We start from the raw sequence: 13,229 nt of genomic DNA, 5'->3' as shown, positions 1-13,229 counted from the left end.
ATTCCAGGAAAACAGGAGGTGCAGAATATAAATTGTATTGCATTTCGAGTTGTAAGGTTTCAGTGGGATTAGTAAGGCTGAAAGGGGGCACAGGAGGAGGCTGGGAAGAGGAGGGGGTAATGAATGAACTATAAGAGAAGCCGGGCGGGGGGAGGTAAGGAGGGTTCCAGCGGTTGGCTGTGAATATCCAATGTGGGTGAGCATAGCAGTGGTGTTGAGCAGGGAGTAAGAAAAAACTGCAACAGCTAAATTTCAACGCAGTATGGTCTGAATTGATTTCTCTGGGAAAGTTAGTAACTATTTTTTCCACCAAAATGTAATAGTCCTCTGGAGAGTAATTGTGATATATATTTGGAAACTAAACTCAATCCATCAGTGAGCTGTGAAATAGAGAGGAGCTTCACTCCAGCACACCGTATCTGGTCTGTGGGAACCTGGGATGTTAGCGAGGTGACCACGCTGCGGAATAAAGAAACCTGGAATCAGGAGCTGGCTGGGGATGTTTGTATGGAGCGGAGCTGGGAAAAGAAAGCTGCAGTGAATGGAAGTTCATGGAGGATACTGAAATTCTCATTGGCTTCCCTTTGGGTATATCCCAAGTGTTAAGATGGAGAAGGGGAACGTCTATTGCATTTAATTTTTACTTTGCCCAACATGTCATTTTACTAGATGCTTGTGTGTGAGGCTCTAAGTTAATGGTGGCGGAGGTGGCTTAGCTACAGGAAGCTAAAGACAAAAATGAGACTGTTGGAGTCAATTTTCAGAACTGGTTGATATTAATTGATTCCTCTGGAAAAGTTAGTGACTTTCTTCCGCTCCGCCCCCCACCCCCAAAAAAAGAAGGGGGGGTAGAAAAATCATTAGATCTCTGAACAATAAGTGTGGTAAATTTGGAGACTACATTAAATCACTGAACTGTGAGCTAAAGAGATTTTTAAGTAAAAATCTCAGTGCAGCTTTAACTATGGGCTCACTACAGATGCCTCAATGATATTGATAACCAGTGCACATATCACAAAATCCCACATGCATGCCATTAAGATTCAATTATTGAAAGAACTGACATGGCAAATAGAAGGAATGCAAATCTGCTGATAATGTAAAATATGCCCGGTGTGCTGTTTTTCCACTTAAAAATAATTAATTTTACAAAAATAATGACTATGAATTTGTGTCAGACACTCTCTCTTTTGAGAATATGTTCTGCTGGAATCCTGTTTTGGAGAAACTGAAAGCAGCTGTTGATTTGTGAGTGTCCTGAATTCATTAGGATTGGGAGGAACTTCCGGTGTGTCACCTAGTTTATTCCCCTGCCTAGTTCTCATTGCCCGCCAATTAACTGATAGATGCATATCTATTTTAGAATGGATATCTCCAGGGATTGTGATCCCAAAAATTCCCTTTAGAGCTTGTTATTATTATTAAATGTGCTTACAGTTATAATGCCATATGCTCAGCTGGTGTAAATTAGCATCGCCTCACTGACTCAAATGGAGTTATGTTGATTTACTCCAGTTGAGAAACTGACCCACAAAGTTTATTCTAACATTTAATTTAAGTTTTAAAAGCTGAAGTTTAACTCACTACTTCTTGCCCCGTTTTCCTGTTGCTAATGCGCACCTGTCCTCTTTATAACATACCCACTTACATAGATTATGTTTGACTTCAGAGCACAGACAAAGCAGAATTGAGTGTGCTCAGTCCATGAAAAGGAAAGAGAGGAACATTTTTATTTATAAATAGAGATCCTGATTCTGAGGACATACAATTACCACTGAAGCTAATTTGAGCGGCCAGAAAGCATTTCTTTAGTGGCGACTGTTCTGGTACGTGCTTATTTCTATGAGCAGAGAGGCATGTGATGAACATACGGCTTTTTTTATGAATCCAGCAAAATGTCAAATTGCACACAATCCATTTCTCAGGTAGGAATTGGATTTAGATACAGTTTTTTGTCTTTCAAATACCAGTGCAGATTATAGAGTAATGTTATACATCCATTTAGTTTGCTAAGGCTTCTCTTTTAACTTCAGTAATAGCAGGTAAGGGGAAATAGTTCTGCAGTTATAAGTATTTATACCCTATTGGCACTCTTGAAATGTCTAGCTAAATCGCTGCCTGAATTTAGCAGCAGTAGGTTAGATGTCAACACATAATACCTGTTTTTAATATGCTGGGGAGAACCAAGACACCTGAAACCACCATCGACCATAATAGCAAGACGAGTGCAGAGGGCTTCACACTCTTCCATACTAGAGGAAAAATGGTGAAACGAACAATGATTAGGAAAGATGAAAGTTATTTATGACAAAATATTAATTAAAATTTGAAGATGTCTGGATGGCAGAGAAGATGGGATACAGAACCTTTCACTTCTAGGTCAATGGTTCAAATGCATCACTAATCAGTAGAGACCAAAAGTTATTACCATATGACAGCTGGTGGAGTCCTATAAAAATGAATTCATGTTTTCAGTCTGTTTCTAAGTGGATAATTTTGGCCATGTTACAAAAGCCATAGTACTACAGGCACTAATTAACTACCTTATTTGCACTCTCAGCAGAGACGCTAAGGACTGGGCTATCAGCTCAGTGTTCTCTAACATGCGTAGTGGAGGTCACTCCAAATTAGGGTTGGAATGTTTGGCAGGGAATCGTGGTAAAACTACACTGCTTCTTTTGCATCGTGCTAGTCCTTGTGAAGTGAAATACTACTTAGTATTATTATGGGCGACAGAGTAGAGACCACAAAATGACCCACATAAAAATGTATTTAGGATATAGCACCAAAGTTCTAAAAGATGCACCATGCTGTATTTTAATGCTTCAAATAATAATGAATTACCGGGACTTACAAATATTAGAGCAAATGCGCTACCCTCATATGGAATTGAATAATTCTTGCAGAGCATAGAGAAATTAAGTAAGCCATGGCAACAGTAATAAATTTCACATAATAGCCCACTACAATGGTATATTTCCAAAACCAACATCCAATGGGCATATGTGAGAGTCTGATTTTCAGTGGCGCCTCAACCAATATTCCATTTGTACAGGCATAATTCTGCACTTGAGAATAAAGGTGGCTGCAATTCACCATTGACACACAGACTCACGAGTGAGATGCCTGGTAACGTGTGTGTGTGTGCGCACAGATAGTTCAATGTACCTGCAGTTCACTGTGGCCCTGACTTTACATCGCCATGTAGGGTAGGGGAGCAAGGAATCAGTCCCTACCCTTGTTTGGCCCACCTATGGGCAGACCAGAATTACAGCCATTGCACTTGGGAAAGCACTGTTGAAGTACTCCTGTGAGAGCAGCTCATTCAAAAGGGGGCACTGAGTCAGGGACAGATAGGGATTAGGTAGACCATAGCTCTGCCCCGTTACATGTGGGGAGTATGTTACAGCCCTTAAACGTGGTTTGTAGATAGCTCTCCCCACAGCACAAACAGGTAGCTAGCTCCAAGAGGCATTCGCTTTGAGGTACAATGCCTCCCAATGCTACCTCTGGGGCGATGCCAACTGACACTGCCCCCAAATGGGATAGTAGTTAAATACCACAATCCAGCCCTATGGGAACAATTAATACAACCTCCAAGAACAGAGGTACTCTCCAAAATTTAAGCCCATTAACTTCAGAGACTAAATTTTAAGAGGGTCCCTTAAAAAGGACCCATATATTTTATATGTATACTTGTTGATGCACAAAAAACTGCATTTACAAACACAAATGCATTTCCCATTTAAGAGGTACTTTGAAAATCTGGCTTCCAATATCAAATCTTGCCCACATGCAACCGGTGACAGCAGTGTGCTTTAACTGGAATTGGAATCCATGTACACTACCATTGTTAATTTTTACTACTCTAGCTTAAAAACATTCATTCATGGAGCTGAATGAATGATTATCAATAATTTATTTGAGGAGTTTATTTTCTTTTCCTGCTCACAACATATCTTTGAGCTGATCACCATTATCCTCAGTTTATTTGTTATTTGAAAATGATGGTTTTACTCTGTGGTTGGAAAATCAAGCTGTGTTGTTTACCGGTGACTGTTTACTTAAATCACATGTTTTTGTTCCCTAGCTGGATGAACAGTCTAGCAATTTGGATACAAACATTCACATATGTGAATTTAAGGATTCAGTTTCCATGAATACCCAAACAACTTTTAAATTCATTTTTCTGTGAGCTTCAAACATTGAACATTCACAGAGAGAAAATGTCTTGAACACATCTGAAGCAACTTTCATTTAAAATATCTAACAAATTTTCTGTTGTGGCATTTTATTGATTCATTTACTAATTCAGGATTTAATTTGATCAAAACATTAATTCAGTGTTTTGATTAATTAGTTCTGCCCCTTCTAGGCGTTCTTTCATAATTACACAGATAGAGATTTCTATCAGCGAATCAGATTGCTCCCTCACTTTAAGCCATTTATATATAATTATACTTACTATGTAGTGTGCCCTGCAGGGAACATGCAATTTATTCAAGTTACCATAGATCCTACAAAACAGTTTCAATGTCTCCTCCATTAAACTGACAAAATAGAGAGCATATTAGCGAGGATTCACAAGACGTTTAGAGCCATGTTGGGGATCGTGAAGAACCACAGTATCCCAGGAGGGTACAGTCATTTTCAGTGCCAGAAGTACAGATAGATGGTGTAAGTTTTCATATAGTATTTCCAGAAGCCCTGAGGTTTGGGGCTTCAGCACTGGGGGGCACGCTGGGGCTCCAGCCCTGTGCATTTGAAAATATTTACCTGCACTCTACTCTGGACAGCTGTGGTTGAATTTAAAACCTGATACTGGAACATCCTTTAAGTTGGGGCGGCATGCTTCCCCACTCCGATGGCAACCACCATCTCTGGTCAGTCCAGAGAAGGGAAATGGCCATGGACCTCTCCTCCTTGTCCCCTTTGGTGATGGGTAGTTCCTTGGGGGATGGTGTTGGGAGAGACTTAAAAGGAATAGTCCTAGTACTTCAGGGAACACAGGGATTGTAGTAGTGGTTGATCCTTGAATGGGGAGAGCAAGGGAAGTGGAAAGGTCATTATCTCCTCCCTCTCTCAGAATACCCATCAAGCCATAATGTAGTCCTTAACACCCAAATTTAGGCAAATTCAGATTTCATGGATGAGAAGGAACTGCCATAATATAGTAAGAGACCTTAGCACTTTTCATCCTGAACACAAATATCAACTTCTCTCTTTCAGAGGCATATGCCTCAGAACTCAATTAGAGCAAGTGATTAGACAAAGAGAGGAGGTTAGCCAATGTGGTAATATTGCACCTGTGGGATGTGAGCACAGCAGCACAGCCATCCTGAACTTCCTTCATGATGGCTTTCCAGAGGTAGCGCTTGGAACAGGGATCCATTCCAGAACTGGGCTCATCCTACAGAAACAAATGCATCAGTTAACGATGGGAGTAGAGAAGGGAGAGAAAGAATTTGATGACAATGCAATTAGGGCCAGATGCTCCTCCAATGGTCTATTTACATGCAGGGGAAGGGAGGTCTCTGACTTGGGGTTAGCAAAGTTTCTCTGTTCTGTTGGGTAGAGTTTGGTGGGGGTGCAGTGTTTGCTGCTCCTCCCTGCCTAGAACTTGTGGATCTGCCAGAGGCATGGGCTAACAAATTAGAGGTCCTGTATCTCCATGCTGTCTTCCCTGCACAATCACGCATGGCTCCTCAGTGCTCTATGGGAACACAGCTTCCCTCCGCCAGGTTCTCTATGCCATGCTTTCCTTCAAAGGGCATTCCAATCTGTGCGTGTGTGTGTGTGTGGGGGGGAACCATGTGACTACATACTGACACAGGCAGCATTGCCTTGCTCCATAATACCCCTCAGGGTTTGAGGGAAGATAACATGGCAGAGGCCAGCCATCGCCCCAGCCTGTCCCATTCATAGTCCCACACTTCCAAAAGCTATGGAAACTAAATCTCCTGGAGCAGTCAAGGAGGGCTTCTGTGGGATAGGAAGTGCAGCTGCAGAGATTGCACTTCCCCTTTCTGCATCCTCTGCACCTGATAAGATGGGTTTTGATATCTTCCACTTCCATCAGCAAAAGGTATCACTTGGCCCTTATTCTTTAAAACCCATCCTCTCCACTTTTGTAGTGACAGAGAAGACAGCCCTTTCAATGGTTCCACTGAATGCAAGGTGTCATGAGGGTGGCACTGGCTATCAGTACCAATGGTGTGGGGCTGGTTTGTTTTCAGGAAGGAATTCTAGCTGAGTCTTGTAAGCAAGAAGCACAAGAAGTTGGAGCATGCTGCTCTAACTCCGATTTTGGTGCTTAGACACAAATGACACAAGGAGAGAGTGAGTCCATCTCAGTCTCTCTTATAGTTGCTTTGTTGGCTCTCTGGGGCTGTCAGGAGTAAAAGGCAGTAAAAAACTAAACAAAACCCAAACAACTTATATTTTTATCACCTAAATAAGAAGAGATGACTCTAAACATTAACGAGGAGCAGATCTGTTGGGTAAATTGGTTCTATTTTTAACATTGTCACTTTAATAGAGAAAACACTTCACATGGTATTACTTCTATTCCCTAATTATGGATCCTTCATAAATAAACCCCTCTATAAATCCTTAATAAGTAATCCTTCCTAAAACACTTATAATATGTATAAACCTTTTAGAGCATTCAAGTTATTTAAAAGTGTGTTTTTTTTCCACTCGACACTACATATGTGAGGATGCATCTTGCACAGCAAGAGGCAAATTGAAACGGCTGCCTGTGGTGGCAGATTGTCCTAAAGAGATTACATAACAGTTGGAGTACCTTCTGAGAGTAGGGGAAGCGTTGACTTAAGAAGATAACCTTCCCCTTTTGCCAAGTCATCCAAGATCAGTTTGAGCTCAAAAAATGTAAGTAAAACCATACAACACATAAGTGGATTAGTGCTATGAAATTAGAGAAAGCAAAGTATCTCTGGCCTTATGAACATATGCAGATTCAGAGGCACAGCTCGGTAAGTGCACTAATCTAGTTTAACCCATTCTGTACTCACTTTGGAGACAAATTCTTGGGATTGATGTTTTATCCCTTTACCCTGTGGAGTATACTCCCACCCAGTGGCATTTCTGAAGGATTATGAGATTTGTTTATTTAATTATTCCTCCCCTCCCAGGCATAGAAAGGGAAATTGGAGGGGACTTTTGTTTCCTCTAGAGGAATGCTTACACCATATGATGGGCTCAGTATAAGGTAAGAAAAGAGAGAAGGTACCCATCTTTCTCTGGATATTTACTAAACCCTCCTGCTACATGTTACTTTTATCCCTGGCTCATGAAGATGCTTTTGAAGAGCATAATTTTTGCCTAGGAGATCTATCAGATTACACCAGATGGCAGATAGTTTCAAAAATATGGAATATTGAGGAGGAAATCTTGTAATGGAAGGATTCTCCTCACTGTTCATCTAGAACTACTCATGGGTATTAAAATTCTGGGGAGCTTTGCAATTCGTCTTCCCAACCTGTCTGGAGACATTGTAGCTGTTGCTCCAGAGATCTGACCTCTGCTTGCAAGGCGGTCCTCGGCCCTTTCTGGGAATCCTCCAAATGCTGTGTTAGTTCCCTTTGTGAAACTTCCAAGTCTTGTTTTAAATTCTTTTGTGAAGCCTCCAGTTCATGTTTCTGGTCTTGTACTAAATCCCACTGGCCATTTTTGATTTCTGCAAGCACCTTTGTTATCTGTTCCAACTTGGTTACACAGGAACACCAGCTCACAATCTCGATCGTTGGCAACTGGATCCTGTTACTGACACCAGTATTACCCCTTTTGATTTGAGTGGCTTATCAAAGTTTGGGGTCCCCTCCTGTGGGTGTGCCAGTTGGGAGTAGACACTGGTGGTAGTCAGGTATTTCTTTGATGCAGTTTTGTTTATTTACAAAGAATGTACAAAGTCCTATGTCTCGAACACAGAAGGAATCAGATAGAAGGAAACAACTTCTTTTACTCACAGCACCAAGAGTGCCTCTTTTCAGCCCGCAACCCTGGCCAAAAACCTCTTCCAATGCTTCTTCCAGGATCAGCCACTATTATTTCAGCTGCTCCTTTTCTCCCTGTGGGCTGGTCTACACTGGAAACTTACATCAGCAAACTACAGCTCTCAGGGCAGTGAAAAATTTACACCCCTGAGAGATGGAGTTATGCTGACCTAACCCCCGGTGTAGACGGCGCTAGGTTGATGGAAGAGGCTACTGACTCTCAGGGAGGTGGATTAACTACAGCAATGGGAGAACTCTTCCCATTGGTGTAGGTAGTATCTACGCTGAAGTGCTACAGTGGCACAGCTGTGCCACTACAGTGGTTTACTCTGTTCACTCTACTCACCAGTAAAAGTATTTGGGGTTTGCCAACTAAAGCCAAAGCTGTAGAAAGCTTCCTCTTTGTGCCACCGCTATATGTCTTCACCAGTTTGTTAATATGGGCGTCCAGGTGCAATCGGCTAACGAGGTCCACAGCTACCTGTAATTAAGAAATGACAAGCTTGGTCAAACTAGTCTATTCAATAGAACAGTGGTTTTCAACCTTTTTTCATTTGCAGACCCCTAAAAATTGTGAATGGAGATGTGGAAATCTTAGACACAGTGTGTACCACAGGTTGAAAAACACTGTTCTATGGCAACGACAACCTTTCACAGACCCCTTAGACACAGTCTGAGGGCCCCCAGGTTCCACGGACTGAAAACCACTGTCAGAGTCTGCACTAGTATGGAATCTTTTTTTCTGGCTGAGCATATTAAAAACGAATACAAAGTATTTCCATTTTTCTCATCTGACACATGCTGTTACTTTTAAGTCCTGGAAGAAGGCTCCCTGGAATCTGTCAGGCAAAATGTTGAGAATAAAAGGATGCTGCTAGGGGACCCCCAAGGATAAGACAGCCTCTTGTATAGAAAATTTGGCTTTGTCAACTCTTGTAACAGTCATTTGCATTCATTTTGGGTTGTTGAGTCAATAATTTAAAATGCTCCTCATTCCAACTAGTTTCTGTAATATCTATCTGATCAAACACATTTCTCAAGTGCTAGAGAATCTGAGAGAATGAAATAATAGGTCAGACACAGAAAGATGGGATCAGCAGAAAGGTGATCACATGAGTAATGGGTTCAGCTATTCTAAATGACTGAGTTAAACAAGACACAGGGCTAACTTGATAACATCTCCACTTGCAGGCTGAGCTGGTAAAGGAGAAGGGCAAGTGTGACAATCAGGGTCCACACACCCTGGAGAGAAAAGGGGGTCCGAACCCCAGAGAATAAGCACCTGAATTAAGCAGTTGTATACAATGTTATTGTGCATAAACTTATGTCAAGTAAGGTCTTTTATGAAAGCTTGTAATGTTCTGAACTTGATGGTCATTATGAGATTTCTATGCAGGGGATGGCTATGAACATTTGCATGTGTATGTGTGTAGAACATTGTAATTGTAACTGTGGTGCAACTACATCATCATAACAGGAAGTGATGTAATTAGGCAGGCAGTGGCTAGCTGTTTACATAAAACCAACTTAAAGTACCCATCCATTGTCCAACCAGGAAGACACAATAGTGGAACATTGAAGTTATTGGAAAGGAGGGAGTTTCCTTCACTCTGAACAATGATGAGTCGTCATGGCAGGAGAAAGAAATTAAAAAACCTTTTTAAACAGGTTTTGAGGTTTGGTATCCAGAAACTGAGGGCTAGCATCTACGCAGGGTGCTGTCTGTGAAACACTGGATCCTGGCTATGACAGGGTGAAGTAATCAGGAAGGGAGTGGCACCTTTTCTAATACAAGCTACCTACTGTTTTTGCCAAGTTTCCCAGCATGCCCTCACATATAGCTGTTCACAGACAGCATTAAGGCATCCAAAGTTACAAGGCAGTAGGTAACAGAACCCCTTATCAGCCTGGGTGATCTCCAAAGTGTTACAGCAAACTAGTCCAAAATATTTTTGTTTAACTTGATCACGTAAATGGTGGGGGGAGAGGGGAGGCAAATTAGGCCCTGGACAGGGGCACTAGTGGAAAGAGAAAAGAGTCAATCAACCTTCTCAGACTTGGTGTCTCCTGCACAGGGGGCAGTCAGAATCCTAACATTTCTGCTCAACCAAACCCTTAATGTAGCTGGTTTTCTAGATATGAAAATGAGCCACATCTTCTAGTGCATGCAGCTTATGCTGTGTATAGCAACAAGGGGAAGAGCAGTCGGAGAGCAGGTTACAATTCCATTGGTCTCCACCTATCATGGGCACTAGTTGAGATCATCTGCCAGAAAATCCAGAGCAGGACAGTTATGCACACTTCCTCTTCCTCTGCACCATCTGAGTGTCAACAGCAAAAGTCATGGGAAATTGTAGGGTTAAAATTAGACAGAACTCAGTCAGCTCAGTGAATTCACAAAAAAATTATCAACACAGAGAAGTGAACATTTACAACCTATTACTGGTATATACATGATCAGGCCATTGGAAATAAGCTTATATAAACAAACTGTCCTTATGCAAAGTTTCCTGAGGAACAGTTGAGAACCTCAGTATACCATAGAAAACATTCTTAACGTTACATCTAAAAACAAAACAAAAAAATGAACAAAAATCTTACAAAGGGATCTCAAACCCAAACCCCTCTTGAGTATGTGCAATGCTGCATGTGGAAGCACTTGCACATACCATATTCCAGCACTGTCACCCGTGTACATAGGTGAAAGACTCCATCACTTGCATGAACAGGTTATTGCTTTCTGTGCATGTCCATGCTATAACCAGCTAAAAATGTCAGATGAAAGAAATATGGTCCTAACTATCTGCAATATGCACAAGTTAAAAAAAAACGTATTGACAATCAGGAAACCACCATTTTGGCAATTTGGTGATGCAAAGTGCAAGTTTTCTTGCTATTCCCCAGGTGACCCACAAACTTTGTTTTGCTCCACTTCCGAGACAGATGCTACAAGAAGTTGGCTTAGTAAGAAAACATGGGGTTGCTGAGTCTTCCTGCATGGCCTGTTCACTTCTTTGCCTCCTCTTCCCCATGTATAGTGGAACTGCAGAGATTCTGCTGTGTTTGGTGCAATCTCTGGCTTTGAAGAAGGCCAGAGGATTTGGCCCTAATATATTATAACTGAGCACTGGAGTTTCTCTTTCAAATAAAGAGTCTGGCTGTGCAAAGTGCTAAGCACAGTCAACTTCCATTGACACCCGGTGACATTAAAAAGAAAAAGGGATATTAAGAGAATCCACCATGACCCTTGTTAAGTTGTTCCAATGTGATTAATTCCTCTCACCGTTAAAAAATTATGCCTTATTTCTAGTCTGAATTGGTCTAGCTTCACCTTCCAGCCACTGAATTGTGTTATACCTTTCTCTGAAGAGACCATTATTAAATATTTGTTTCTCATGTAGGTACTTAGACTGTAATCAAATGACCCCCTTAACCTTCTCTTTGTTCAGCTACATAGATTGAGCTTCTCATGTCTATCACTATATGGCATGTTTTCTAATCCTTTAATCATTCTCATGGCTCTTCTCTTAACCCTCTTCAATTTATCAACATCCTTCTTGAATTGTAATAACAGTATTGCAGCAACAGTCAGACCAGTGCCAAATATAGAAGTAAGGCCATTTTTGACATAGAGTGCCACGACCCCTTCCTTTTTGCCCACTCGATCCTTTCTAAATAGGTTATAACCATTGATTCAGGCCGGTTATTCCTGTGCTACAGAAATGTTGCTGGCTTCTAAGTGTGGGACTATGGATCATTTCATGGTACTCATTTTGCTGTTCCTTTGAATGCATAAAGCTTCCCAGCTAGCTTTTGCAGATGATTACAGCATATACACAAGCTGGCTGAAGGTCTAGTATATTCAGAGGTGAAAATAAGCCGTTCCGGACCAAGAGCTGGTACACCGTGCCGGACTGGACTGGCTTCTCCGGAGGTGATTTAAAGTGGCAGGTGCACCACGCCCTTTAAATCCCCGCCAAAGCCCAGCTGCCGGAGCCCCGGGAGCCGCGCTCCAGCGGGTATTTAACGGGCCCGGGCTCCCGCAGCCGCCGGAGCCCTGCCGCCACTACCCCAGCCCAAGTCCGAGCCCTGCCACCCCGGGGTAGTGGCGGCAGGGCTCCTGCAGTGATTTAAAGGGCCCAGAGCTTTGCGGCAGCCGGAGCGCCAGGACCTTTAATTCGCCCCAGGGCTCCCAGCCGCCTCTGCAGGTGGTAGCTCTTGGGTGATTTAAAGGCCCTGGGGCTCCCAGCCAAAGCTGGAGCCCAGGGCTTTAAACTGTGAAAGGCCTCGCCTCTTCCCGTTGAGGCCACGCCTCTTCTGGTTGAGGCCGCACCCGCTCAGGACTCCAGCGTACTGGTAAGTCCTTTAAGTTACTTTCACCCCTGAGTATATTGTCCGCACAATAGAAGTGTAACAGTGCAGCCCTGGGGCCTGATTCACAAAGGTGCATAGGCAGAAGTGTTATAAAACTTTCTCACTCCCTAGTGCCGTCTTGAGTGCTATGAAGAGAGTTTGCTTTGCTAGGTGCTCTTAGAAAGAGGCTCCCTATGTCCTTGTATCTCCCTCAAACCTTATCCACTAAAGCAGCACAGTAGAATTTAGCTCATCAAATATAACATGATACATTTTATTCTATCATGCTCTTCAGCAGATGCCCCCTCCCGCTATCTCTTTTTCATTAACATATTTATAGAGAGAGACTACAGTTGCAGTAATAGTCCCAAACTCATTAATATAATCTAAATAGTAATGAAGATGCCATCTAAATTACATCTAAATTAGATATATTGTAAAGTAGCCAATACATCTCCATTATAACTTCATTTAACTGCATACCTAATGGTGTACTGTTGTTTGGATGGTGTCACACCATAAAGTATACATGAAAATACCTCTCATCTTGACTAAGCTCAAATGTGGGACATGATGTCTGACAAAGACATTAAAGTGACACACACACACACACACACAATATTCATGCAGAAAACTGAAAATGCTGTGGGATTCCTTCATTTAGCATTAATGACACTCTCTGTCCTCATTTTCATGAGTTTTTATTTATGATATAAATAATTTTCCACAGTTGAAAGTGATGTGACTCCTTAGTTTGTGCGGGATATAGGTAACTCAGACTGAAATAAGGGATATATGAGAGATTTGTACACTAATATATACATTGTGACTTCATCCAAACCACATAGTTGGTGTTTCTCA

The 13,229-nt window shown here is 42.0% G+C and overlaps 1 protein-coding gene across 1 annotated transcript in view; it reads right to left on the bottom strand.

Annotated features, from left to right (window-relative positions):
* Positions 1-13,229, bottom strand: part of ABCA13 (ATP binding cassette subfamily A member 13) — a 285,349-nt gene that overhangs the window by 16,439 nt on the left and 255,681 nt on the right. Inside the window, exons 57-59 of the mRNA XM_034761320.1 lie at positions 8,362-8,496; positions 5,307-5,410; positions 2,160-2,252 (exon numbers count right to left, since the gene is read on the bottom strand). Coding sequence (XP_034617211.1) covers positions 2,160-2,252; positions 5,307-5,410; positions 8,362-8,496 — 332 coding nt within the window. The remainder of the gene's footprint in view (positions 1-2,159; positions 2,253-5,306; positions 5,411-8,361; positions 8,497-13,229) is intronic.

The sequence above is a fragment of the Trachemys scripta genome, chromosome 2, assembly GCF_013100865.1.
Source record: "Trachemys scripta elegans isolate TJP31775 chromosome 2, CAS_Tse_1.0, whole genome shotgun sequence".
Classification (NCBI taxonomy): Eukaryota; Metazoa; Chordata; order Testudines; family Emydidae; genus Trachemys; species Trachemys scripta.
The sequence above is the reverse complement of the archived record's forward strand: the minus strand, read 5'-3'. Positions and strand labels throughout refer to the sequence as shown.